The 26115-nt window shown below is 45.9% G+C and overlaps 1 protein-coding gene across 4 annotated transcripts in view; it reads left to right on the forward strand.

Moving 5' to 3' along the window:
- Positions 1-614: 614 nt before the first annotated feature.
- Positions 615-26115, forward strand: part of LOC120898244 (protein roadkill) — a 70851-nt gene continuing 45350 nt past the window's right edge. Inside the window, exons 1-2 of one of the 4 annotated variants that reach the window (XM_040303810.1) lie at positions 615-1083; positions 3729-4467. In XM_040303810.1, coding sequence (XP_040159744.1) covers positions 4454-4467 — 14 coding nt within the window. In that variant the 5' untranslated portion in view covers positions 615-1083; positions 3729-4453. The remainder of the gene's footprint in view (positions 1084-3728; positions 4468-26115) is intronic. The other 3 variants (XM_040303808.1, XM_040303809.1, XM_040303811.1) reach the window with 3 other exon arrangements.

The following is a 26115-nucleotide window of genomic DNA, read 5'->3' on the forward strand; positions in this document are numbered from 1 at the left end:
CACCACCACCACCACCTCGGAACACATTTTGCTCGTGCTCCGGTGTGTGAAGGGGATGGATAAAAAGCAACAATGAACAAAAAAAAACGTACGACCCACAACGAGATTCCTCCACCAGTGAAATGCAAAAGGAAAGGATTGGATTTGGAGCACATTTCTCTCTCCACAGACTCTCGGTTGTGTTGGGTTGGGGCGGTGGTAGTGGTAGCGTGCTTTTTTTTCTTGTTTCGCTTTTGCCTTTAAATGACGCATGCTGTCACTTAATTCTCTCGTTTTCGTTTTTCATTCTCTCTCCTGCTCTCACCATGAGTAATGTCGGTCAACTGTTTAAGCCGAGATCGAACGCTGAAGGTGCGAGCGAGTGAGCAAGCACGGTGGCCATCGCTTCTCGCTGCCCCGTTGGGGCCGCGCGCGCGTTCGTTAGCAGGCGAGAGCGAGGTAGAAAGACGTGCGAGCAAAATGGAGAGTCGTGCTGCGATGATTGTGTGTGAGTGTGTGTATCCGTGGGCCCCACAGCTGTGGCTGTGTGTGCTGGCGCGGGCCCGTTCGACTGCCCGGCTAGGCGATGGTAACGATGGCGCACTAGAGTCGACGTTCCTCCCCTTCTTTAGTCGACGTTCGCTGCATGTACGGTAAAGAGGTGTGTGCCACTGTCCACTATAGAGTGCCCGCGCGCTATACACAGTGCCCTGCAGTTCGCCGTATCCATTCGTGCTCGTTACCCTGCCGTTTTGTGTTTGCCTGCCTGCGTGAAAGATCGGCTCAGTGTTTTTTGTCACGTTTTTGTTGTGCCGTGACACGACGACGCTATCGCGACGTTGTTTCCCGCGGCTTCGGATGCACACACGTGCACAGCCTGCACTGGCAAGGATTACGGTACGCAAGCAACCCTGGGCAGCCCCGCTTTGTTTCAGCAGTGTGTGCGATTTGTGTGCGATTTGTGTGCGCGTCGGGATCATAGTGCAGAGTGCATTCCCTTCTTTTCCGTACCGGTTCGCCGCGTGCAGCATGTCAGCAGGCGCCTGTGAAGCTGTGCGCAAACAGTGAAGCTCCAAAACCCTGAATGTGTACGATCATTGTTCGGTAATATGTCTTGCATGCTTTGCAGTGTGTGTGATTGCGTATCTTCAATAAAATGTCCTCTTTTCAAAGGAGGGAATAAGGCAAAGATAACACACAAAACGAATTCCCAACGATAGCTCTGGCTCTTAGTGTGTTTGTGTTGTGTGAGTGTGTGTGTGCTCAAGGTTTCTGCTCTCTTCTGTAGTGCGGACGGCTCCGAAGCCCAAGGTTTATAGATGCACACGTGCAGCCACTCTCCGCACCTGACATATCGTCGCAAACGATGCAATCAAGTGGCAAATAAACGGGGTCGTGCTCTATCGCTCGCTCTCTCCTTCTCTCTTTCTCTCTCTCTCGCTCTTTTACACGTGTACTGCACTGAAGCGGTGTACCATTGTCGTGCCGGCATCGAGAACCACACAACGAACGTGTTTCAGGCCTTTATATACTAACCTTGACGCGATCCGACGATTACTGCACCAGCAACGTGTGCGCGTGTGTGTGTGTGTGTGCTTTACTAAGTGTATGCCCTTTACTGTTCTGGGCCGATTGTCTGGTGTTTGTGGCCCCGCGCTGTAGGATTGCCTTTTGAGGTGCATATGTGTGTGCTGTGTCCGCCGCTCACAATCTCATGCGCGTGCAAGTGTGTCAAGTGCGCGCGCTCGCGCGTATGTACGCGTCGATCAATCCACTAAACTACACAGCCAGCGCGAGAGAGCCGCATAGTGGTGTGTCTCCGAATTCCTAACCTAACAATTCTGGGGGAGGGCTTTCGGTGAGCGATTCGGTTTGTTATGCAAGCAGCGGAGCGGCGGGTAGGTTGTGCAATGGAACATAAAACATCCCTTTGTGTCGTCGCAGCTGTTGCACGCGATAAGCGGCCGAAACTGAAACGAAACGATGCACACGCACACACACTCGCTCAACGAACGCTTTGACGGGAAAGTCGAACAGGACGCAAATGTCACCTGCCACAGTGATAGATGAGTGTGGTAGTAAACTAAGTGAGCTAAGTGACTCCAGCACCAAAAAGCTGTGGTTCAATTTGGACCCCATTTGAAGCACAATCTTTGTTGGATCGTGAAGCGCTTATGTGAGATAGGCTACGTGAGATAGACTAGTGAGAAGAGATGAATATTTTTCCCTTTATTCCTTTTCTGTTCCAATTAATCGTAAATTGTAATGTCAAACCATGATTATGAGTGAACACATGTCTCTATAATAGGTTAGGTATTGCCTATCCTTTCATAATCATTAAATACAACATCCCCTTCTGGTTGAGCTTCTACCGATCACCCATTGTCGTGTCTGTTAAACTGACCGTCATTGGAAAGCCGTCTACGATGTGTGTCGGTGTGAGTGCAGCCACTGAAATCTGACCAAGGTGAAAAGCAATAGCAATGTGTGGTTGCGATGGTGTTGGTAAACAATTGGCACAACGAATGCCAATAGAGTGTGGGCCACACAGAGCAACAAGCGACTTCGAGGGAAAGTAACCGAAGGCCCACCTGTAAACGTGTATGTAAGAGTTGGCGCTTGGTATTTCACGCGCTGTATGGAGGAAAACGTGTGTTTGGCTCCGTTTGGTTGTGCAAGTCGTGCAATGGCAAAGTGTGTCTCGATCAGCTTCGGTTACTAGTTGATGTGTACAAAAGGGCCAAAGGATAAAATCATTTCAACCATTTTTGTTCAGTTAGGGTCATCCTGGACCAGTGCCGTATGTTTACCTTCATCCTTACCGGTTTCCTTGACACTAATTTCATGCGAAAACGAGGAAAACTTTCCTCTACAGCGCTGGGTGGAGAAAGCATTGCGCTTGCAAGAGTGCTGCGGTGAAAACGCCCCAAGAAAAACTGCAAACTCCGCATGCTCAAAAATAATTAAGCCAGAGAAAACACTTGGAAAATGTTACGCGCCCGCTGCAAGCAAAAACAAAAAATGTTATGTGAAAGTGAGAAGCTAGCCGGTGCTGGATATTGAAGAAAGAGAAAAAATGAAAAAAAATGAGTACATCAAATAGGTTACGAGTCACACGAGCGCCAGCTCAAGAGCGAGAAAAGGGGAAAGCTGAGTAGTTGTAGTAGTCGAAAATGGGCGCAAAAGCGAGATAGAGCAACACGATTGAGAGATGCCCAATGTCGGAGGAAACACTGGCAAGTGAAATCTTGCCCACCTCCACCCCAAAATAATAAAAAAGCGAATTGAAAACACTAGAGTTGTGCCACAGAGACAGAGAGAAAGAGAGAAAGAACCAAAGCAAAAGAGCGACAGAGAAAGCCAAGCCGAGTGTTGATGTGTGTGTGTGTGTGTGTGTGTTTGCCTTACAAAATGTGAAACGTTTGCGCATCAAATGCGTGCGACTTTTAAGCGTGTTGCTGTATATGTGTGTGTGTTTTAAGGGGGGATGCATTGTGATGCATTGAGGGAGAAGCAACACATCATAACATAACCCCAAAATTGTGACAAAATAAGAGTGTACTGCAGTCATTTCGCCACCCCGCGAATGTGTGTGCCTTGAATTGTGATGATGATGAGGATTGTGTATGTGTGTTTGTGTGCGTTTTGCGTATGTGTGTTGCATTCTTCTCCTTCAGCATCATCTCGCTCCGCAACAGTGGCAGTGTGTAGTAACGCAAATTATTTTCCTTTCACTCCTTCCCAACAAGCAGCAAACATAATTAAGCATCAACCCCACCAAGCATAAGCAAGCGAATCTGTGCGCGCGTGATTCTTCGCGTGTGATTTGTTACTTGTGCGAGCTGAAGTGAAGTCAGCTAAAGTGTAAAATAAATAACAAAACAGGTAGAACAAGTAGAGAAGAAAGAAAAAGTTGCATTCGTGTAAGTGGATAAGGAAGAAGCGCAGCAAAAGGAGGCGCTATCCCATCGCTGCTGATCGTGCGTGCGTGCGTGCGGTTCCGTGTCAGGGTCGCTTACCCGTCGAGCTTACATGAGAGTGAGCTTTTGGTGTGAGCCTGCTCGTGAGCAAAGCTAGTGAAGGTGTTCGCGAGCCCGAAACGCCGCGTGAGGGCTGCGAAAGTAGTAGTCTCACCGCGAGTACCTGTGTAGTGCGCGTGCGTGCGTGCGTGCGCGTGTGTGTGCTTGTGTGCCGATTCCAGCGGCAAAATTTGAGCAAGGCTAAAGCGCGTTCACCATTGCGCTAACCGGCAACAGGATTATAGAAAGGAGCTAAAGGGGAGGGAACACAGTAAGCTGATCCCTCTCTTTGTTCTGCTTCTTCCTCGAGCCCTTGCCACTCCGTTCCCTGGCCCGCATCCAGCGCGCAAGCGGGCGCTACATTCCTCCCATTTTTCTTGTGGCCCGCCGGTACAACAAAATCATTCACCGTGGATACCTTAGCATTGCCACTCGGTGGGCTCTCTCATGTTAGGATGGCTCTAGCCAGGTAAGTTTCCGGACTGCGCTACTTGCGCCCAACTTTGGAGCGTTTCTTCAGGTGGTGGAGCCCACAACATTTCGAAAGCTCGCTGAAGCTTTTTCTTCTTCGTGCACTCTCATCTCGTGCTTTGTTGTTTGTTGGAATATTGGATTCTTATTGGATTTGATCTTAGAACGCTTATATAGGAGTTTTCAGGGATTCTGATCAGTTTGGCACAATTTCTTGACTCTTTGCCACGGGAAATTATACTTTTAGCGCGTTGGTGATAAAGCTCTCACTAATGTGAACCTAATTAATCGACTAGTCGCACCTTAACTGGGCAGGCTCATCTGGCAATCCAATTCAATCTAATTTGGAGAACCTAACTTAGCTTAACTTCTTTACAGTTTTGTTTTAGATTAGGTGAGCGGACCTTTAGAGGATCTGTTCCAATGAGATGCTTATTAGAGTATCTAATTTATTCTGCATTCCGATTTTTGCATTGTATTAGCCTATAATTTTTGGGTATGTATGGGTAGGGTGCGTATGTGGATGTTCGATATAACGCGTAAATAATCCTTGTTTTTAACAATTTGTTGCAATTTTGCCAATTGGTAACAAATCTGAATAGACAACCTCATACATCAAAGTTACTTAAGTTATGTTACTTCTGTTATGTTCTGTTATGTTATGTTCTTCAAAATCGCAACTCTGTCAAGGGTTTAACTTCTACTGAAACAAACCGGCTCTGGTCCATATCAACGATGTATATGCTGAATCTGTCATCTAAAACATTATCCACCGCCCGACCAAAGTGCTTCCCTATGTAACGATTGTTCGTTTCTGTTTCGTCGTACCGGATTGATGTGTATCGACTTTCCATTTCAAATGCGCATTCAAAATATTGATGTGTGCCGTCCTCCTTCGGTGGAGAGTGAAATCCTCCACTGGTGCATCATCCTTCGGCATGAAAATGGTGAGGAATACATATGCATGAGCTACGTCCTCGAAACGACCGCCAAAACGGGGCACGGGAGGAGCCTGGGGAGGGGGTCTGCAACTTCGGACGACCTCCCACGGGACGCCAGAACGTACTTTGACCGGTGGGGCAATTGGGGTTGGCAATCCTTTACGTTCTCTCACACCTTGCCATTGTGATCGCGGCGACTAGAACCTCGAATGGGGGAAGAATATGCACATAAGGACGTTTGATCTGATCGGTTCCATCGTTAGGCGGTGGATGCAAAACTTTGAAACATTAAACCATTTCAATTGCGTATCAAAACAGCATTCAAGCACCAGTGTCCATTGGATTCGTCAATGGCCAGCCGACTTTCTTTGCATTCGCGGCGTGCCGGCGGCTACTAAGCTGACGGCCACCACCTTCCCGGCAAGTAGACCGAAGGCGAGACGGTCTGCTTCCATTATTCATTAACCGCATTGCAATTTCTGCTTTTAAATGCTTGCGGAGGGAAGTGGAATGAAAGCGCGGCTGGTGATGGTGGTGGTATTGGTGCAGAGTGAATGTTTACATTCATGAATCCATAGGCAGGGGAGCGAAAAACGGGCCTCACAAATAGGGCGCTGCAGTGAATCGAGCGATAAGCGATGTGATAAGTTTTTTTTTTTGTTTTTGTTTGTTTGAGTGTGTTTTCATTTCGGTACAGCCTGTTTTTTTAAGAAGCAACAAAAAATACAGAAGCTATCGCACAACGATTAAAACTGTGGCGTAATTGAAAATGCGCAGTTTTTATGCTTTTTTTTAAATGCAAAATCAAAGTCTACAAATTCCCTGAAATGACTCGGTTGTGCAACGTCGATTTTTCTTACAGGAATCATGTTGGATCATTGTGTCTATTTTTGTGATGAATGTTTGTCAACGACTGCTATACGATACACTGTACATTTTCAGCTTAGGTAGTAGTTTTTTTTTTTTCATTGACACATTTTTTATCAGTGTCATCTTCAGCTTCACTCCCCCCTACTCGTCGCCACTCACCCCGACCATAGTGAATATCAAGCGTTGGGGTGAGATACCCTCACAACCTGCCGCCGGAGACCGATCTAGGCTTTATCGTAACGGCCTCGAACGTTGGAAAAGACAAAACCAAGGTATCTCGACATCGACACACACACACACACACACACATTAACAGATTCAAAATACGCGTTCCATTCTTTTTTAGGCGGCCAACATTTCGGTGCTGCCTCTCTGGGGCGAAGGTGCTGCCCAGTGCTGCCCAATTGACCATGGACTGATTTCCTCGTTACTTGACTCCGTCCCCAACACATTTGCCCGAGCGTCGTCAGCATTTTCTCGCTGCTCTGGCGATGGTGACATACTTTATCCACGGGGTCAACTGGCCCATCTGGTTGGTGTGCGTGTCGATGTGTGTGTGTAGTGTGCCCTGCTAGTGGTGGTGGCTATGGTGGAGCGGCAGCAGTTGGCCAATATTTATAGTTCCCCTTCCGCTACGGTCCGTTTTTATTTTGTGCCTGCTTATTTTATTATTTTTATTTTTCGTTTGTTGCTCACTGCAAACGTTTCACTTCCACTATGTTCTGCACGCCCATGTGTACGCGCTCTGCTAATTCAACATTCGCTTCACTTGTCGGTTCCTCTTGTGGCGGCACCTTCAACACCACACACGTCCCGCGCAATGTCCGACGCCCCGCGTGAGGACGGTACGGGTAGCATAATTAATTACCGGCAGCACAATTTTGTTCTCATCCTTCGCACCTACCGTCCTCACACAGCCAGGGCTAGGCAGCATGATTTAAATTACCTGTAGCAAAAAAAAAAAAAAAAGCATAGTCCCCTCCCGAGAGGCCTTCGGTTGGTGCTCGTGACAAAAACAAAGCAGAAAGAAAAACATCTTTTATTGCTCGTGCCATTCATTTCAGTCCACTTATTTAACGCACTCGATGGCTGTTTTGGCCCGCTTGGCTGTGACATGATTTGGCCCGGTGGAAGATCATTTTTGGCCCCGATTTGGAATGGGTGTGGGAAAGAGCCGTTAAATTATGCAACCGAAAAGGTGTTACAATTTGTAACACGCACCTAACGCAGCGTTCGTTTTTTTTGTTGGTGTTGGTTACTTCATTAAATTGCGACCAAATTGTGCTTTATGCAACTTTTATATAATTCGTTACCAGTGGAGGAACTTGTCAGACTGAGATGCGTGTAGCAAGAAAAAAGTCAAACCATTTTTATATAAAAATTAGCTTGAGGACATCATTCCAAACCAAAATCTGAAACACCTACGCAAGCGTTACGCGATACGACTGCCCAAACGGTTCGATGCGTGTGTGTATAGTGCCAGGTGACAGTGTCATGCCTTGGTGTAGATATGACCTTCGGAGCAGAACTTCCTTGTTGAGAAGCACAGAACCAAATCCAAGCTCAGCGGAATAGAATGACGTTTCGCTTCGGTGCTGGCGTGTTTGTCCCGTCGTCTGCTCATAAATCTCAACCACCACCCAATCGGTTGAGACGGAAACCGGCTTAACGATAGCCAAAAAACCGCAAAACTGATCGTCTTACCACTCCACGAGGCACAGACAGAGACAAGCATGATGTCAACGACGGCAGGCGGCGGTTGAATATGGCCACTCGCTGCCCGGTAACTAGTGACGATTCTGCTTACGTTAGAATCGTCCTTGAAACTTATTGACAGATTATGTTAGATTCTTACCGCCCGGATGAGCTTCGTCACTATCGGCCATGAGGAGCTGATTTTTTTTTTGCCGAATCGTTTGTCGCAAATTGTTTTCGAATGTCGCCAGTTTTCATTTTCTTGTGCCCGTATTATCAAATGCAATCATAAGGGTTTCGTGATTCAGTCAGCTCTTGATGGAATTGTTTAAAGCATAACTTAACTATATGAACAAGCCTGAACTGCATCTGGAGGTTACAGCTGTATTCGTTTGTGCGCACATTGTTACCTAAAACCATATTTGCTCTGTAGCTATTTTAACAATGCTCACCTGCTCCTGCATTTGCGCTCACAGACTCATGAAGAAACATTTCTTCCTCTTCGGCTTTTGCTGCTGTGCCAGTGCAAATAGTTACCTTGAAGCTACATCGGCCCTCCGGTCCAAGCCAGTTATTACAGATGCTTTCAAGTTATTGCTGGCTACGTGGTAATTTTCAGCGCATGATCAAATCAAAGCTTGCCGTTGGCGTTGCGATGCTAACTGATAAGAATGACGCCCCATCCCTTTGCCGAGGTGCTTGTTTGCACTGGCTGGCACAAACAGTCCTCCTGCCCACCGAGACTGAATAATAGAGGGACGATCTTTATGTCATCTCGATTGCTGGCATAAGCTTTCAAACCCCCCCCCCCCTTCCTCCTCTTTTGGGTCCAGGTTCCAAGGTACGTCTTGTGTAGGAGTTCCCGTTCGAAGACGCTGCCCAGGTTGAAGTGCATTCAGGCGTGTGTGGTTAATAAATCTTTCGTCCAAGCTGGGACTCCCACGAAGGATGCCGTAAAATGGGGGAGTGGGATACGCTGAGATGGTTCAAAGTGTGAGCATCATCGCATCGCTTCATGGCATGCTATCAAAATGATCATCAAAATGGGTCCAGGCGTGGGCTTGTTTAATTTCCTACTAACTGCCTGTGTTGTGACATGAATCACTTTGCACACACATTTTCACGTAAACAGGGCGATTTGTTGTACTATTTGATGGTTTCTTTTGCAAGTTGTTTGTTGTGCTCAATTTGAGATGCATTAGGATTTTTGCCTATAAGAGAAGAAATGTTTTAAAGCCACCGTTGGATTTGTCCTACTTTTTTCTACCATATTGACACTGTAAAGCACATGTATTGCAAAATAAAAAAGACAGATAAGAATACCTCTTTGTACCTTACGTTTATGGCCCCCCTGGTTAGTAACCAATTCAATCACTACTGCACGATCAAATATAAACGAGGATGAACAGCTGTTTGCTGTTTGTGTATATACAACGATGACTCGCCGAAGGAATGCAAAAGCGCTAAGAGCGCATTCGAAGCGCATGCAATGCCATAGAGGCGCTTACCAACCACAAAGTAAAGGTTGTATTGCGACACGAGCGCGTAAACATTTGCTCTGCCAGTAAGGTTGGCCTACTGTTTTACACTCACTTTGATGTGTCGCTGTTCAGAATGACCTAACGGATGCTAAAATACAGCAGCAGCAGCTAGAAAGTCTGTTTAAAACAATGCAACATTCACTGCATGCCCTACTGGTAAGGTTTCAATTTCAGCCTCTTCGGTGTGTAAAAGTGTTATTTTTGCTCCATTTATCGTTCACTATCAGATCCGGGCTGATCTGGCCGGTGGCACGACGCGAGCCGCTTTCCGAAAGTCTCTGGCCCCGCTCCGTTCGGCTGGCTCCGTTCGGCAGACGTGAACTTTCACAACACACCATCGCCCAGCGCGGGTGACCTCCTTTAGACTCGGCCGGATCTCCTTCGATAAGAGGCCGCAGCGAAAGGCGAGTGAAAATGCTTTCCACCGTTTTCATGTGGCATCCTCCATTGCGGAGATGGTCCCGTCACCCAGCCAGACACGGGCTGTGTGTGTGAGTGCCATCTTTTTAATAGGGCTTTCTTCAAAATGAATCAACACAGCAGAGGATGGAGAGGGAGGCCACAGTGTGTCAACGGGATTGAATGTGACAAGTGGCTTCGGTTGCAGACAATCGACCCGGGGCTGGAGGTTTGCCTCGAACCACCACACCAGCTGGCTTTGGGGTTGGCTTTACTTTTTTTGTTGTTGTTTCTGTGTCACGATTGCAGCTGCCGACAAGCTGCTGCTGTGCTGTGCGCTGCTGCGTGCTGGTGAGCGCATTGCTCCATCACCAAACGGCGTCGGAGTTCGAGTACGACGAGTGGCCCGCCACTGTGTTCCGCCAGTCGCGACCTCCTTTTTGGCGTGGAACCGAACACACGCACACTCTCACTCTCGGTACACAATCGTGGCTTTAGCGAATGGCCGCAACACACACACGCACACACAGGCGTGCGAGGGGACGCTCCTATTTTGCGTCAATTTTTGGTGAAACGAATGAAGAAGCGACCGAGCTGGGCTTAGCTCATCCCCGTCCGAATGCCGTCCCAATGGCGGTGGGATTAAATTGGGGCCTTCCAAAAGTGTGACCCTTCCCTCCTCAGCAACACACGCACGCAACGGCCTCGGTGTGAAGCGTCTTCCTTGCGCAGTGTGGTTGCGTGAACGGGCAACTGATGATCATCATTGTTGCCGCCAGCGTTACTGTGTTGCAGTGTTTGGATGCCGAGTCTGCGCTATGTTTTAAATTTTTATGTAACTTTCTTTTCAGTCCTTCCGAAATGTTTCATCCATATTCGTCGGGCGACTTGTCTAACAAACTTGATAAACTTTGAAGTTTTGAGCTATTCTGGCAAGCTGTAATTTGTAATCTTGTATTTGCAAAACTCTTTAATGTGATCTACAAATCGATAAATCTATTGATTCTAACGATATCTTATTTATATGCCTTCTGCGAGCATCTCCACTGCCCAGGAATGTAAAAATGCATCGTAATGAGCAGGAAACGCAGTAAAGCACACAAACACACACACACACAGAAACACGCAAACAGACGTGCGAAACGTTCACCTACAGCTGAACTAGATCAACCGTGCGGCGCGAGAGGCGCTGAAACTGAACCGAATCTTGAGAACGTGAAGCTGTCGACATAAATTTATAAATATTAACCCCAATAATGCAATGTGGGGCTGTGCGCCACCCGCACCCCAACATACCGCACCTCGCGCCGTCCCGGGCCTGCAGTTACTGGTTGCAATTGCAGCGCTGCTTAACGCCGCGTTCGCACACCACGTCTTGCCTCACGACCCAGTTCACCAATGCGTGTGACGATCTCATTACACACACCGTATCGAACCGTCGGCGGGGCCGGTTCATTCATTCGATTTCGTAAATGAACGCACGGCTGCTCGCGACCATATCTCACCGTGATCGTTCTCACTATAGGCACTCGGTGAGGGTGGGCCGTTTTGCGCCTATCCTCACGCCTCACGGCGGACCAGAGGGTGAGATGTAACGCTCGCTATAGTGAGCTGTAACACGTTATTAATCATTTTCTTAGCGTGGCGTGTACTGGCATATCCTTCAAACAGGAATAAAAAAATAGAAAAAAAGTTTTTTTTTTTAATAAAATAAATGAAAAATTGTCTCCCAACTGTTCCAAAAGCTCATTCAGCGTGCACAATACGCTCACCTTCATCGATCAATGGCAGACAAACGAACGGTAATGCTTCCACCCCCGGACCGATGGAAAGTCAAAGTGTGAAGGTGAGAGGGCCGAGCATCGGTGCTGGCATATGCGCGCGCGCGCACGCCACGCAGCATAATTCGCCTTCACAAAATGCGATCGTGGTCACCCGGTTCCCTCAATTCATCCACCCCACACTCCCCCTCCCACTAAACAGCGAACGAAACCCTACCAGATGCCAAACATTTATTGGTTTCGTTTGCGGCTCGCTTTAATGCTCGTCAAAGTGTGTCAATGAAAAAGGCAGCGCGCGCGCGTGACCGCGTTCACTAAGCCCTCTCTCGCTCGCTGTATCTCGCTCTCTCTCTTTCATTCTCGCTCTCTCTCTCTCTTTCTTGTTTTTTTTCTATCTCGTTCTCTTTCTTGGCTATCCGCCCGCTCTCTTCACCCGCTTGTCCGTCCGTCGTCGTGCCGTCTCACTAAGCCAGATCGCGCACGTGTGAGCATCGGTGTCTTTGGAGCTCACATTTGCCCGTCCGGAGCAGCGTGTAAGTGTTGTGTGACTTGAGCTTACACCAACACAGCGGCCAGTGCGCCGGTTTGTTGTTAGTACTACACACCCACACACACACGCATTCACTACATTCGTGCGCTCGATTGTGAAGTCTTCCGATTGTTTGCTGCCATCCCTCGAACTAAGCTAAGCTGCATCTCTGTCCCTCCCACTTAACCATGGTACCACGCGCTCTGCCGTGAATGTTGTGATCTTCACACGCTCCTTCAAACCGACCAGTGCAACAGCAGCACCCCACTTTGCCGTGGTTTGGAGGGCGTAAAAATGAGCGCACGTGCATTCACTCGGTCGCCCCTCTCTTCACCCTACCATTTCCATCCCTGGCGTGGTATGGCCCTTCGCGTTTATCAATGCCATGCCACACGCTTTGCCTTTGTGGCACGTTGTGGCAAATGTCATCCGTGATGGTTTTTTTTTTGTATTGGAGCAAGATAGCTACAGTTACAGAAAGAGGGAAGCTAAATACTGTTCTAATTGCTAATTAGCAATTTTTGCATTTATTTATGTATGCAAATTTATAATACAAAAGTAATCACTCTACCTAATGTAAATATCATGATCTCATCATTGTTTGCTTTAGTTGGAAGATATACGTATTGGATTAGGCTCTGGAATTGAAATATTTTTGGGAAAATTGTCAATATCGACTTTATGGTCAATTTGGCATTAAATGGAAAATATGTCAATTTGAATAAAAAAAAAAATCAAAGTGTTCTCAAACAAATCAACAAATTGTATTCCACGTCATGCATCTCATTTGCTTGGAATTGGACCCTGCCTAGCTGTAAAATAATCAGGTTAAGTTCGCCAACGTTTCCTAAACTGTGCCCATTTCGGTGACGGTGTGTTTGTTTAACATTTTTAACCAAGCGTTGGATTTGTAAAGAAAAATCAACCACCACACTTTCCTTACTCCAACTTCACCATCGTCGTACGATTGTTTATTGCTTATTTGTTTGTGGGAAATGTATGCGTACGCTTGCTACAAAGCTGCCAGAATGCACCGTATAATGTACAAAAACCGTACCCTGCAAAGCCAGTCGAACAGAGGCAAAAAAAAACACCACACACACACTCGCTCTATGTGGACGTATCGGGTCCTAAACGAGGCCACACTATCCAAAACATTCAACCTTACAAACAGGGTCACATTGGCGCTTGCGGGGCTTGATCGTGTGAGGTGGAAAAACAAATCGACGCCACTATTAGCGAAGGCTGGTTAGGGGTGTGTATACCGTGGCGCTGGCCCGATCCAATTCACACTAGTGCACACACTAGTGAAAGCAATACAAGCGGTGGAAGCGTGAAATCATGGAAAGGAAAACTCAGAAAACCTAAATACCATCACCGCCGATACGCGGATACTTTCATCATTTTCGTTGGAGATCAAAGGTTCGGAGAGTTGTATACGGGGGTTGGGGTCTACAAGCATTAGTATGAATATGGCTTTGTTGCGTCGGATGGTTTAGTCAGCTTGTCTGGTTGTAAGCGTTGAAAGGCAAACAGTATCTATGTCGAATCATTGTTAAGATGTGTGTTAAATGCTCTCAACTATATTATAATTAAGTACAAATATTTTATTTTGCATTGCTGATTTTATAACTGATATTCAGAATAATCTTTGGTCTGTTAATGATATCATAATGACCCTCATAATTGTCCTTTTTCCAGCGATCACCGATAGCTAATTTATGTAAAATCGTTGTAAGGAACGAAACCTTTAGATGAATATTAGACATATAATATCCTTCAAAAGTTATACTAACCATAGCCGCATGTTAACACATAACGGAACACCGTGCCAAGCCGCGGAGGTCACACAATTGCAAAGCGCGCGCGTTGAGGAACACTGAGCGAAAGGGCGCCAAACCGAGCGAAAGTGCGCTGTAATCAACGCAAACAACTCCACACGCGGCGAGGTCCACTCCATTTAGCGTGTGCTCGCGTTACAACGGGAAGCCACGCGTAAAAGCCGCCCGCTCGCTCGTGCTAAGGTCACTCGGGCTGCCGTGGAATCGGGGAATGTGCAAACGGGCAGGGAAAGGTTATTACAAACAGTTTCCTACCTCGCACCGTTCCACCATCCCTTTTCACTCCACCACCCGCCTTCCCCTCCCTCCCTCCCACCGTGGTGAACTACAAAGAGTCACTCTACCACACTCCCACCACACTTCCTCCGCATTCTTTCTCCGTTCTGTTCCATTCTGCCCGGAACGATTGAAGGTCATTTTCATTTATCTTGCTACACTAATCGTACAGCGATGGTGACTATCGAAACCGATTCCAACCCGCTAAGCCGTGTCCCCATGTCCCCCTGGGCAAACCGTTAGCTGCTGGTAATCGTCTTAAATGCCACAGCAATGGCTATCTTGCCCTGCACGTGTGTTTGTGTGGGAATGGCGTAGTCACTCAAATCAATTACTTGCTCACACTCGGTTCACTCTCTTCTAACGCGCGCGCGTAGCGCCACTTCAAAAGCCACTCTCGCCACCTTCGATGGGAACTCGCGAGCGAGAACTCACTCAGCTCTCATTCTTCGATTGTTGTACTAAAAATCACTTAGCCACTTAGAACAGGCACTCGCGGGAGAGTTGCCACCACTCTGCTGTTCGGCAAACGGTTTTCACGCCCAGAATTGACCGTGAAGTGTGAGGTTTATCTGCGGTGTGCTGCCCGTTGTACTCGCTCGTTTGTCGCTAATGCTTCCTTCTCGGCCGACAGCTGATGGGGTGGGCTGTGGTGGGCTTGTCGGCGGACCAGTTGCATTAGCGTATGCATCAATCCAAGCCGCACTGAAACAGGTTCAATCTTCTCGAGCGATTGTGCTCGGGGGGTTTGAGGTATAAATTAGACATTTATGCAGCAACCTTGAGGCACCGGTTGGGTTTGTTTCGCCTTGTCACCTTCGGCGATATTTGTGCAAGGGTTATTTTTACCACGAAAGCACCGTTTCCTTGTTCGTGAACTGGACGATAGCGCTGTCATAAATCCCTTGCTTCCTGTTGATCTTGATCGTTTGGTGCAGGTTATTTGCATCATAATTCAGTTTTTGAATTTTGAAAGTTGAATTTTGTCTACTGCTAACAATATGGTCTGGCTGTCGAAACTGAATAATCAATAAATTTCTTATATTATCTTTTAAAAGAAATCGTCCCATTGCGAATTCATTGAAAGTGCGAGAGTTTTTGTTACCGTGTAGTAGATCCAAACCTCCAAAGTAAGATTGATGGGCTTGATGTACTCAAAGTCAAACTCTAATCCATTTTCATTCCTTCCTATAATCATCATCGCATCATCAGGTTCGCTCTTCTTTACCTCACCAAAGTATGAGACGAAGTCCCTTGGTACGGTGAAGCTTCAAGCCAACTTTGCTTCTCTTCTACATCTCATACAGCCTCTCCCTGGAGTGGGTTTGGTGCCGTCGTCGTTCAATAAAATGCGCCACATTATCCCTCGTTTACTGCTGCCATTAGACAGTGGTGAAAAATTCCAATTTTCTATGTTTGCCAGGGATTTCGCTGTACACGCCCTCGCTGTTATGCTGCACCCCAATGGCACAGGAACGCCAAGGAGGTATGCCGGGCTGTCAAGTGTGGCAGAGTAAAAGCCATCGTCTGTGGCAAACATGGTTATAGCTCTAGGAAAACGTTTCCGACGCGCATCTTACAACTTCGCAGGAGTTTCGGTCGAGTGCCGCTCCATCTCATTCTAAATATAATTTTCGGTCCTCTTTTTCTGACAACGAAGAATTCTTGCCAATCAAGCAACGAATGCTCAATTTAAAGTACTTGCTAAAAGCTAGATACAACTCAAGCAATATAAGCTTCAAGCAATGCTAGAAGCAGTAAGGTTTATTCCCATCAATGTTTGTCATCTTCATCAGCACGTCCCGTAGGAGCCATCTCCCGATTCATAATACATAAGCGACAAAGAAGTGTGTTTAGAAACTCCTTGATATAAATTTTTTTGTAAAAATCGATTTTAGAATAGCATTATAATTTTCCCTGCATGAAAGAAGAGCCTTTATTTGTCTACTGTCAGCACCCCATCTAACGTTATACAAAACCAGAAGTGTCGTACATGCCTAACCTGGTATCTTCAACGCCCTGATCATTTTGAACGTGCTGGTAAAGGTAGCAATTTTCCAGCTCTTTCACGTTGGAATTTCGGTTATCATCCATTACCCTCGCCTCCGCTGTATCCACCCGAACGAAAAATCAATACCATTACAACCGAGCATCTTCCCCGGCAAACGTGGCGGAGCAGGGGACCCAAACTTGTATCCCAATTCGTTACGCATTTGACGAAGAACGAATAGCTTCGCAAACGGTGGAATATAGGGATATAAGATTGGAAAAACACAGCATCACTCCCAACACGGTTGGTTGGTCTCATCCGACAAAGGGTATCGGTTTTATTTTCGTCCCCATTTCGTCCCGTTAAACACCTTCCACCGTGGAACGTTTTTCCGACTCTTGGGATCATTGTTTCTGTTGATTGGGAGTGAGATGTGCGGAGTTTCGTTGATGGTGAGCCGTTCGCTGCTTTTGCTTCCTGCCATCCTGATGCAGGATCAAACTGTCAGGATTGATTTTTTTATACAGCTTGGTTAGAGTTGAAGTATCTTTCATGTTTGATGATGTTGGTATGTCTTGAGATTTGTGGTAATACCACAGAAACTCGTGTAGAATTTACCTTTATGGAGGCATCCAATTTAAGCTTACCTGGTAGTTCTCAGTGTCAGAAAATATAAAACAAGTAACATCAAACCAGAAACATTGATTTGATCCGAACATAATATTACTTTCCAAGATGTATTCGTATGTTTTAATCCCTTATAAGGACACTCATTGTATTGTATACAAAAGCATCCTCTCAAGTGTTAATCATCATGTAATGTCCAATCAAAAGTGTGATAATTTGTATCATTTTCTGTCTAAAGTACGCTATATTCGCTTTCCCCACTCCAATGCTTCGCTATCTGCCAGTCAGGCCCTAAAGATCTTACACGAAATTAAAATACTACTCCCATTATATCCTTAAATCCTGCTTCATTACCCGTTTCCTGCACTTTCATGTTTGCTAAATTTCGGTCTTGCTTTACTTTCCGGCCAACGATGCTACTACGTTGGTAGTGTGTGAACACGACATATTGCGCAGCCAACGAGCATCCTTTTTTTTACCGAAAGGGCGTTGGGCATCCATTCCATCGTCGTTTGAAAGTAAGGAAATGAAACGAGCGCCCTTTTTCTGTGCTTTGTCGACTGCCAGCAGTGGTTCGCACAAGCCTAGAACTGAATTGAAAGGGATACGTTCTCCTGCGCAGCACAACCCCTTAGGGTGGAAATCGGAGTCCACTTCCGGGGCGTTGGGGTTGGATAAAGGAGAGATAAATTCGATTCCTTTTCCGACCGACCGTACCGGACCTGTTATGTGTGATCTTTTTATTTCCTTTTCCCCCGCAGCTCTCACCCTCGCTTACAGGTTCCCTTTTCTCCGTGGCGCAGGAGTTGGCAGTGTTCTTGTTGTCCGTTTGCATTCACATAAAGAGAATCTTTTATGACGTCCTTTATATGCTCGACTTCCCTCGTACAAATCTGCCCCTCTATTCAAAAACCATATCCGAAGCGAGTGCGATATTTCATATTGATCAACAGTGAGCATCCTTTTGCCCGAGCTCGTTCAAATACGGCTTAGCCCCTTACGGGGAAGCTGTTATAATTGGGGCGTCCGTTATAATGTGTGCGGAGACACGGCAGGCAATAGGGTACGATGGGCGACGAAATACCAAGTCGATTAATTATGGACTGATTCTCGGCCACGGTACCCCGAAGCATTTGGGGCTGGTGGAAAAGAGTTTGCCACAGCTGCTGTTGCTGATAGTTTTCGCTCGACCGTTCCGCAGGGTCCCTCCACCACGGTATTCTTGGCAATTGGAAAGAAGAAAAGAGCGACTCCTCACCCCATGAACTAACCATACTGTTCGTCTAGTTCCTCGTTCCGGAGCCCTTTACACAAACCAATTTATGTCGCTCGCGTAGAAAGGAGGAACGAGAGGCATTGCAATACGTTGAGTATGATATTGTTTATTACGTTCAGCTTCGCTTTGGCTTCGGTCTCATGCCGGCCAAGTTATCCTTACTGGTTCCGGATGATGCTTTGCCAAAGGCACGCCACATGCTCTGCTATCTTTTATAAGAGTGTTTTCCTGATGCCGTACAAACATCGCCCCGAGGCACAATGAAATGTTCTATTTTAAGATATAGAGAGAGAGAGTGTGAGAGAGATAGCTTCGTTATCCTAGTGGAGGTGTTTGAATTGCACTGTTGAACATCACATTTATAGAATTGAATGTATCCTTGGGATTGCTGGAAATTGTGGATTATTGTACACATTCCATTCTATGTATAGCTCGGGACAATAAAGCAAAAAGTGTCTTCATTTACCATATCTATCCTCTCAGTATCTGGTATCCTACTGTACAGAATGGTTTATTCTATATTTTATGTTATTTCAATTTGACATAAATCTCGGAAACGGCAAACAAACCGAAACAAACCATTATTTTATTTCCAAATACGACGACCATGGGAAAGACTAACCATTGCAGACGAATTAAAAGTTATCCGTTGCTATACAGAGAAGGAGACTGTTAGGATAATACGAATGAAACAGGAAGACCACCCGGGCTATAACAAGTCGTCGAAGCAGCGAACTGAACCTATTCGTGTATGCTTCGAGCATGCACCTTTACGGGCGGATCGAGTATGTGGCGATGTGCTCAAGTTTCATTGCCTTAACCCAGAATGGACTGCATAAGGACATCCGTGACTGATGTGTGTATGCATGTGTGCATAGCCATTCCCGTTAGGACCACCAGGAGGAGTATCTTTGTTCCGGTTGGTTTGGGTACGCTTCCAGCCCAAGCTCGCCCGTTCGCCTTCGGATATCTTGAGTACCCATCGGACCACCGAATGGTTATGCCGTACGAGATCTGTACGAGGGTACGAGTGGTACGTTGTAGGTTTAATACACGTCTGTCGCTAGCACTAGCGGTGGTAAAATGCGTTAAAGCAAACAAACTAAAACACACACACACATGCACACATTTAGAGCAACCAGGAAAGGAACCCACCGAGTCGGGTTGGCCGGACGGCCGGAAATCGGTGTACGACTTTGGGAACAAATTGAGAGTGAATAAGCGACCGAACGGCTCCTTGCCTTCTTCTGCAGACTGCACGCGACGTACGACGAGGGTCGATGACGGTAATGGCATACGGTTTTCCAAATGTCCCATACTGTAGGCAAGGGCGCTTTATACATCGCTTACCCCCCTTCTCCGGGAGGATCAATTAGAAATAACGGCATGATATTCCGCATTCAACATTCAGTCGGAAGAAACGTCAACCGCAACCCATTCGAGCGGCTGAACTGTGATCCGTCCAAATGAACTCTTATCGTAAGAGCAGTAATTTCGTTATTATTGTTACTTCCGCTACACTGGCGAAGTCAAACAATGAAAGGATTAGCCTTCCAGTTTAGGGAATGATTCGGCGGTGCCTTGGGTGTGTCTTACGTTCGAGAGTGTGCGTGCTAATGTTCTTTCGGTTCTTCCCTAATCGTTGTGTAGGAAATGAGTGTGTGACATCTTAATAAATGTTCATATGCAATTCAATAAAAAGGGTATTGGTGGAGTTCAGCGCATTTCACTTTTGTTAATTACTCACAAACCATAACAATAATTGTTATTAAGCAATTTGAAAAGGTTTATTTATCTGCACCGTTTTGTGACTTGAGAACTTTGTCAAAGTATTGCTCTTTTGGTATGGAATAAAATAATGATATTTTATCAGCTGCGAGGCCCTTACGATAAACATTCAAATGCCTATTAAATGACTTAAATGGGTGTGTTGCAGCGCTCTAAATTAACATAATCAATTAACGTAACCAATTACCGTTACACGCAACCCCACTTCATTTTCCAATTCAACCCACTTATGTTGTGATTATGCTACTGCTGCTGCTACTACCCACTGGCCCGGATTTTTCTAACGCATGTCATTCTTCTTGTTCTCTTTTCTCCTTTAGGTAAGCTCCAACGACGAGATGAATGAGGCAAAAGCGATAGAAAACAAACGATCACGCTCCGCTCTATGATCCGCATGTCTAGTAGTCGCATTCCGCACTACGTGACCCTAAGCGTCGCGATTCAACCTGCGCAGTGGGCAACGTGTACAGTGCAACGTTAAAGGACCGCAGCATTAGGTCAGCGGTAGGCAACATGTGTGCTAATTGATTACCAACGGCCGGTGTCGAACGGCATGAATAATGTTTTAAAGGATTTTTTTCTGCCTTCGCACCACCATGAAACAAAATCAGTCTCTTCGTCTGGGACGGTTCCGCATGATCACGGTGAAACGGTCGCTTCGTCTATTGCTTTCGTTGGCATAAATTAGATAGCAACAGACGGCTAGACGAACGGTTTCGAACCCACTGACTAAACGTGGGCTACGCCTGAAGGGAGAAAAAATGTGAATGATGCGGAAGAAATGGGGCCATGGTTTGGTTATGTGAGGCGCAAGGGACGGTTCAACGGGGTTTAAAGCGAAGAAGAGCTGTTCTGTATTTTCGAAGGATTCCTTATGGTGTTAGTTCACCGATAAAGTTTTCTCATAACATTTTTATTATTTTGCACAGTTATAACAGCTTAAAACATTTGAAATTTTCTTTCCACTTTCTTAACGGTAAACGATAGTAACTCCCGGGAACATGTTTAATCTAACAAAATTGGTACAAAACTTCGGACGCCAATGTTTGGTCGCCTTGGTTGTACACCCTGCTCGTTCAAAACAAGGCCGCATATCGTTTGAATAATGGTATGATGATAACTGTCTGGAAGCGTTAAAAAGAAATTCAACAACCCTCTCCCAGCCAACCGAAACCACAAGCAGGAGAAGAGTAATGAAAACAAGAAGACGCTAAATAATGCGGTTCACCAAACCGGACCAGACGCTGCCCCGGCAGTAGAACGAACGAAGAACGAACGATTCCCATGTTTGCTCGCGCATGCATGCATCACCATCGTGCGAGAATGATGTTGATGATGGTGTGATGATGGTTTGCTTGTGTTGCTTTCGTGTGCCGTATCATAAATTTGCTGCTAACCATCATACGCAACCGCACTGCCGCCGCCGCCGCCGCCGCCAATCTGCCAGTTTGCAACCTTGAGCGGCGACTGCGTGGACACCGTCGAAAAAGTTTGCTAAATCGAACCTCCGGTCGAAATTCACAGACGCCGAGCACAACCTTGAGCAGCAGAACGATTTACAAGTTGCGAGTTGCTGACGAGAAAGACGGAATCGAACGAAGACACGAGTGGCCAAGAAAGAAGCCACCGTAGCGCCATTAATCAGGGCGGCCATGGGTTTTGGGCCACGGTTTCAAGAGCCGAGCTCTCTGGCATGTGTTTGTTCTATCAGCAATGGTGCTCTCAGCCGAAATCGCACTGCCCAGCAGCACACCCCACCACAAGTTTCCACGGCTCTAACGCACAGTCTGCTCTTTTTCTATGTGTGCGTGAGAGTGTGTGCTGTGTTTGTGATGCTCACTGTAAAGGCTTCAAGATGTTTTGCAAGTTTTAAGAACTCGGTCTTCTCGCCGTTTGTTGCGAACTTCGTCAATTAATTCTCCACTTGCCAATCTGGACCGGCGGGAGGTGATTCTGATTCAGTTGGCTGGTAAGCGCGAACGCACTGCACTTCTATTATGGGGATGTGTGCGTGTGTGTGTGTGTATGTGTGGTCGAGTTTTGCAAATCTCGCTCTATCGCTGCGCTACTCGTTGATTATGCAAAATTATTCCAATCGCATCCAACAAACGGCGGCAGTCGTCAACGTCGATGGAAAGTGGAAGCAAAGTTTTTTTCAGATGCGAGGGGAAACGAATTTTATTGCAAACATGCACAGATTTTGACGGATTCGTTTGTATTTTGAGAGAGCGAAAAAGATGTTAGGCACAAAGGAAGATAAAGAATAGGTTTATATAATGCTAATTTTCTTACAACATATTTCATATTCACTCATTCGTATAAAATATGACTGTTTGAACAGATTCAATGGTTCAGAATAGTTGCGATAATGTTCCTGTAACATTTATTATTCGCATTAGTCCGACCTTTTTCATATTTCAACATCAAAAACCCAAACTTTGACAATATTCTAACCCAAGACAGCGTAACACGGTTCACCCCGAAGCGCGCAAAGCATCAAAATCGGGACGAGGAAAAACTTCTCCTCAAAAACTTATGTGGAAACCGAAACCACCTGCCCGTAACTTCTCGTTTCCTTTCCCTCGTCGAGGTGGCTATAGAAGAGGCTATAAAATATGCTCCTGCCAATCGTTTATTTAACCGCACACGAAGTCGAAAGTCTTCAAGGATCACCGAACGGGGTTTCCTATCCTGCGCTGTTCCGTTCGTGTGTTGTTTTTTTCCCCCTTCTTTCTGCTTCCAAAATTCCAACCAGCAAGCAAAACTTCTGAAACGACCAACCCGATTTTTGCCACGAAACCCCACAGCAAGTCCTTCGAGTAGGGAGACAGCAAAAAAAAAAACAGCGGGCCAAGAAAAAGACGCAGCATTATATCCATTAGCTGCCGCTGCTCTCGGGATGGGGGAGAGAAAGCAAATGGGAAAGTTTTCACGTCGTCAGCGACAGTAGCAGCAGCTGTAGAAATTTCACAAATTCTAGGAAAATGTTCCCCATTTCGTTTTGCTATTTGTGGCAAGAATATTGGAAAGAAGAGTGGGGAGAGCGGTTTTTTTTGGTGTTTGCGATGGATTTTTTTAACTCCTGCGTGTTTTATCAATGTTTTACCACCACCCGCTTAGGTGTACGCAATGTTCGTGCGAGAGCGCACATTAGATCAATGCTGTGTGTACTCGGTGATAAAGCGGACGAGATTTTTATGTGCAAATGCTTAAAGAAGCAATCGAGCAATTGTGTCTATGTGTGTGTTTTTAAATTATACCAACCTTAATCCAAGCAAAATGATCGTTTTAAAAGCGCATTGTACACCAAAAGCTTTCTTTTTTAACAGTTCATCCATGTATTTTTTTCCGTTGCGGTAATCGTACACTGTTCCTCAAATGTCACTCTTTTTTCCGCCCGTTATGAAGGTGTTTCGAAAGTTAAATCACAACTGTGGCTTTTGTCAAGCACCTAGTGGCTTCCCTGACTTCCTTTTTGTCGTTAAGTATCATGTTTCGCTTGAAAAAAAACACACGCAGAATATAAAAAAGCATAAAGGAAACCAAAAGAATCTAGCATAATGTCCTTATCCGGCACCGCCGTACCTCAGAACGCTTACGGATGCTTTGTACGCCCTTGTGCAAAGCAGTGAAGGCATGGAGCAAACTTTTTTCCGCCCAATAATAGCGTCACTGCACGAGGGCGAGGGCAGCAGCAGCAGCAGAGGATGGAAGGGACATTTTCCCTCTTCCTCGAAGGGATGAAGGGCATCAAGACCAGCGCGCGCGCCAACAAAGCTAGCAACGCCAGTTCAAGGATAAATTGAACGTCATTCAGATGCTACGGAAAAACCGTTCTGCTCCCTCTGGACGTTTTTGGCCTGGGGGAACTTCGGGTCGGTAGCTAATGGCAACCATCATCCTGTCTTCAAAGCGAAAAGGCAAGAAACACACTCACACACAAACGGTTTGCTATGGGCGAGTAGAAACTTTCCTGGAAAAGGCTGAAAATAGGGGCAAAAATAGAAACCCCGCAAAACGTCTTATCAACCTTTCATGCGCACACGTCGCGAGCTGGCAGGGCAGCAGCTCCTTCAGCGTACGTCCTTACCTTAGTGACCGGAAAATGGGTTTTGAAGGCAATAAAAGGGAAGCGAAAGCAGAAAATGTTTTTTTTTTTTGTCCCTGTGATTCTAAATTCTATCTAAAGCTGTGTTAGAAATATTGGCCAAATTCTTCTAAACGATATCAAAATTCCTACACGATTCCTATTCGCTTAGCTTTTGATAATCTCTGTAAACAATTATCATTGCTTGATGCGAATTATCCGAATCTAAATGGAAATTATGCTCATTTTCGCCCATAGTTAACGCTTTAACTAAGAGCTTCATAACGGATTCTTGCCCTTTGGATGGCATGTTTGTTCCGTTAGTAATTACTATATACCAACCACACTAGATGATAGCTTATGTATGTAGTGTTTTGGGTTGTTGCTTTGTTGCAATTTCTCCAAGTAGAATTCGATGCCCGGGTGGGTCATCCGGAAAGGAAAAGCGATGTTCGTAGGAAAGTTCGTAATACTTGGAAATTGTGAGTCCTTCCGAGAGCACTCGAATCGCTATAACCAGTACAAACCGTACAAGAACGGAGCTGTTGTACCGTGTTGTACCTTCGTCTTCTCTAAAATGTTTTCATAACTCGTTCCATGCTCTAGTGAAATAAAAAAAAACCAGTCCCTTTCCTGCCAGTTTGTGCTAACTCAACTCTTTCGGAAAACTTTTGTATGAAAAAGTACCTCACCGGAGAGCCAGCCAGCCAGCCTTACTTTTCTGGAATCTTGTGCTCCCGCTGGCGCACCGCAGCAGTGGATAGAATTTTTAATGCTCGTGCACATGCCGGTCGTGTTTCAGGGGTACGTTTGGTTTTGAGTTTTCCGCTCGTTTCATCCGTTGAAGTTTTTCTGTGTATGGACGGGCAGAAGTACTTTGTGAGTTTTCGGAACGAGCGATCTAGAGGATACTTTGGCACAAACGACAGAGATTCAACTTTTTCCTCCCGTACATTCGTACCAGTTTTAGCCACCAAGCAGCAAACGGGTGATGTGGTTGCAGCGCAAAGAAAGGCAACACATACACACAGCACGAATGGTGGAAGCTTCTGAGGTTGCACAGTGTTTGGTACTTTTTCCCGTGCAGATGGAAAATCAACCAATGGGTTAAATAAGGAGCACAAAACAGCAGAAACTGTGCTGAAAACGGGGTAAAGATGGTTGATGGCGCTATGGTTCTACCACTTTCGCGTCCCTGTCTGTTCCGCCTCTCAGCCAGCATTACTCAGCAAAGTGGTACGGTTGCTTGGTTTGATTATGTACATAGTTCTTCAAGTGCAAACTGCTACCATTTATATCCTCTGACCTGGCTGCTACATCGTACTACAACTAGTAGTGGCAGCTTCGATATAGCACTCGTTCGTAGCTGACTGAAACACTTATGTACGACGGAACAGACTGGCAATTCTAACCACGTTTTGATGCCACATTGGAGATGCTACGGAGATGGCAGCAGCACACACACTGCACCTTTACAACGTTTCTTTGCACTTTCTTTCCTGCCAATGATATCGCAGCTGCTGATTGTAAAATTGGATTTCGATATTGATTTTGTGGTGGTGTCCCTTTGTGTAATCAACTCTACCATTAATCTTTTACTGTCGCAAACTATCTGTCGAGTTTGTTGTGAAACAAGTTAGCTCTGTCTACGATCGTGCGATTAGGTTTTTAATTAAATGTTGTTTTAGATTTAGCTGTAGTTGTTTTGAAACATTTTATAATTGAAGTATTGGTATTATTGAACAAACCCGATGGGTTATTCGATAGATGCTCTGCCTTCAACATGGCCACACGGGGATCGATTCTCATTGATATCATACCCTCTCCCTGGAAAGAGCTTGACTGTGCGATTACGTGGTAAAATAGTAATCAATTCGAGGAAGCAGGTTGCTGCCTGATCCTCGTAGGTCGTAACGCCTAAAATTTGAAAGGATGCTTTAACAATACTATTTATTCGAAATAGAAAATAGAACAAGACTAAAGGTTTATATAAGACTTTATTCAA

This window comes from Anopheles arabiensis, chromosome 2, assembly GCF_016920715.1.
Source record: "Anopheles arabiensis isolate DONGOLA chromosome 2, AaraD3, whole genome shotgun sequence".
NCBI lineage: Eukaryota > Metazoa > Arthropoda > Insecta > Diptera > Culicidae > Anopheles > Anopheles arabiensis.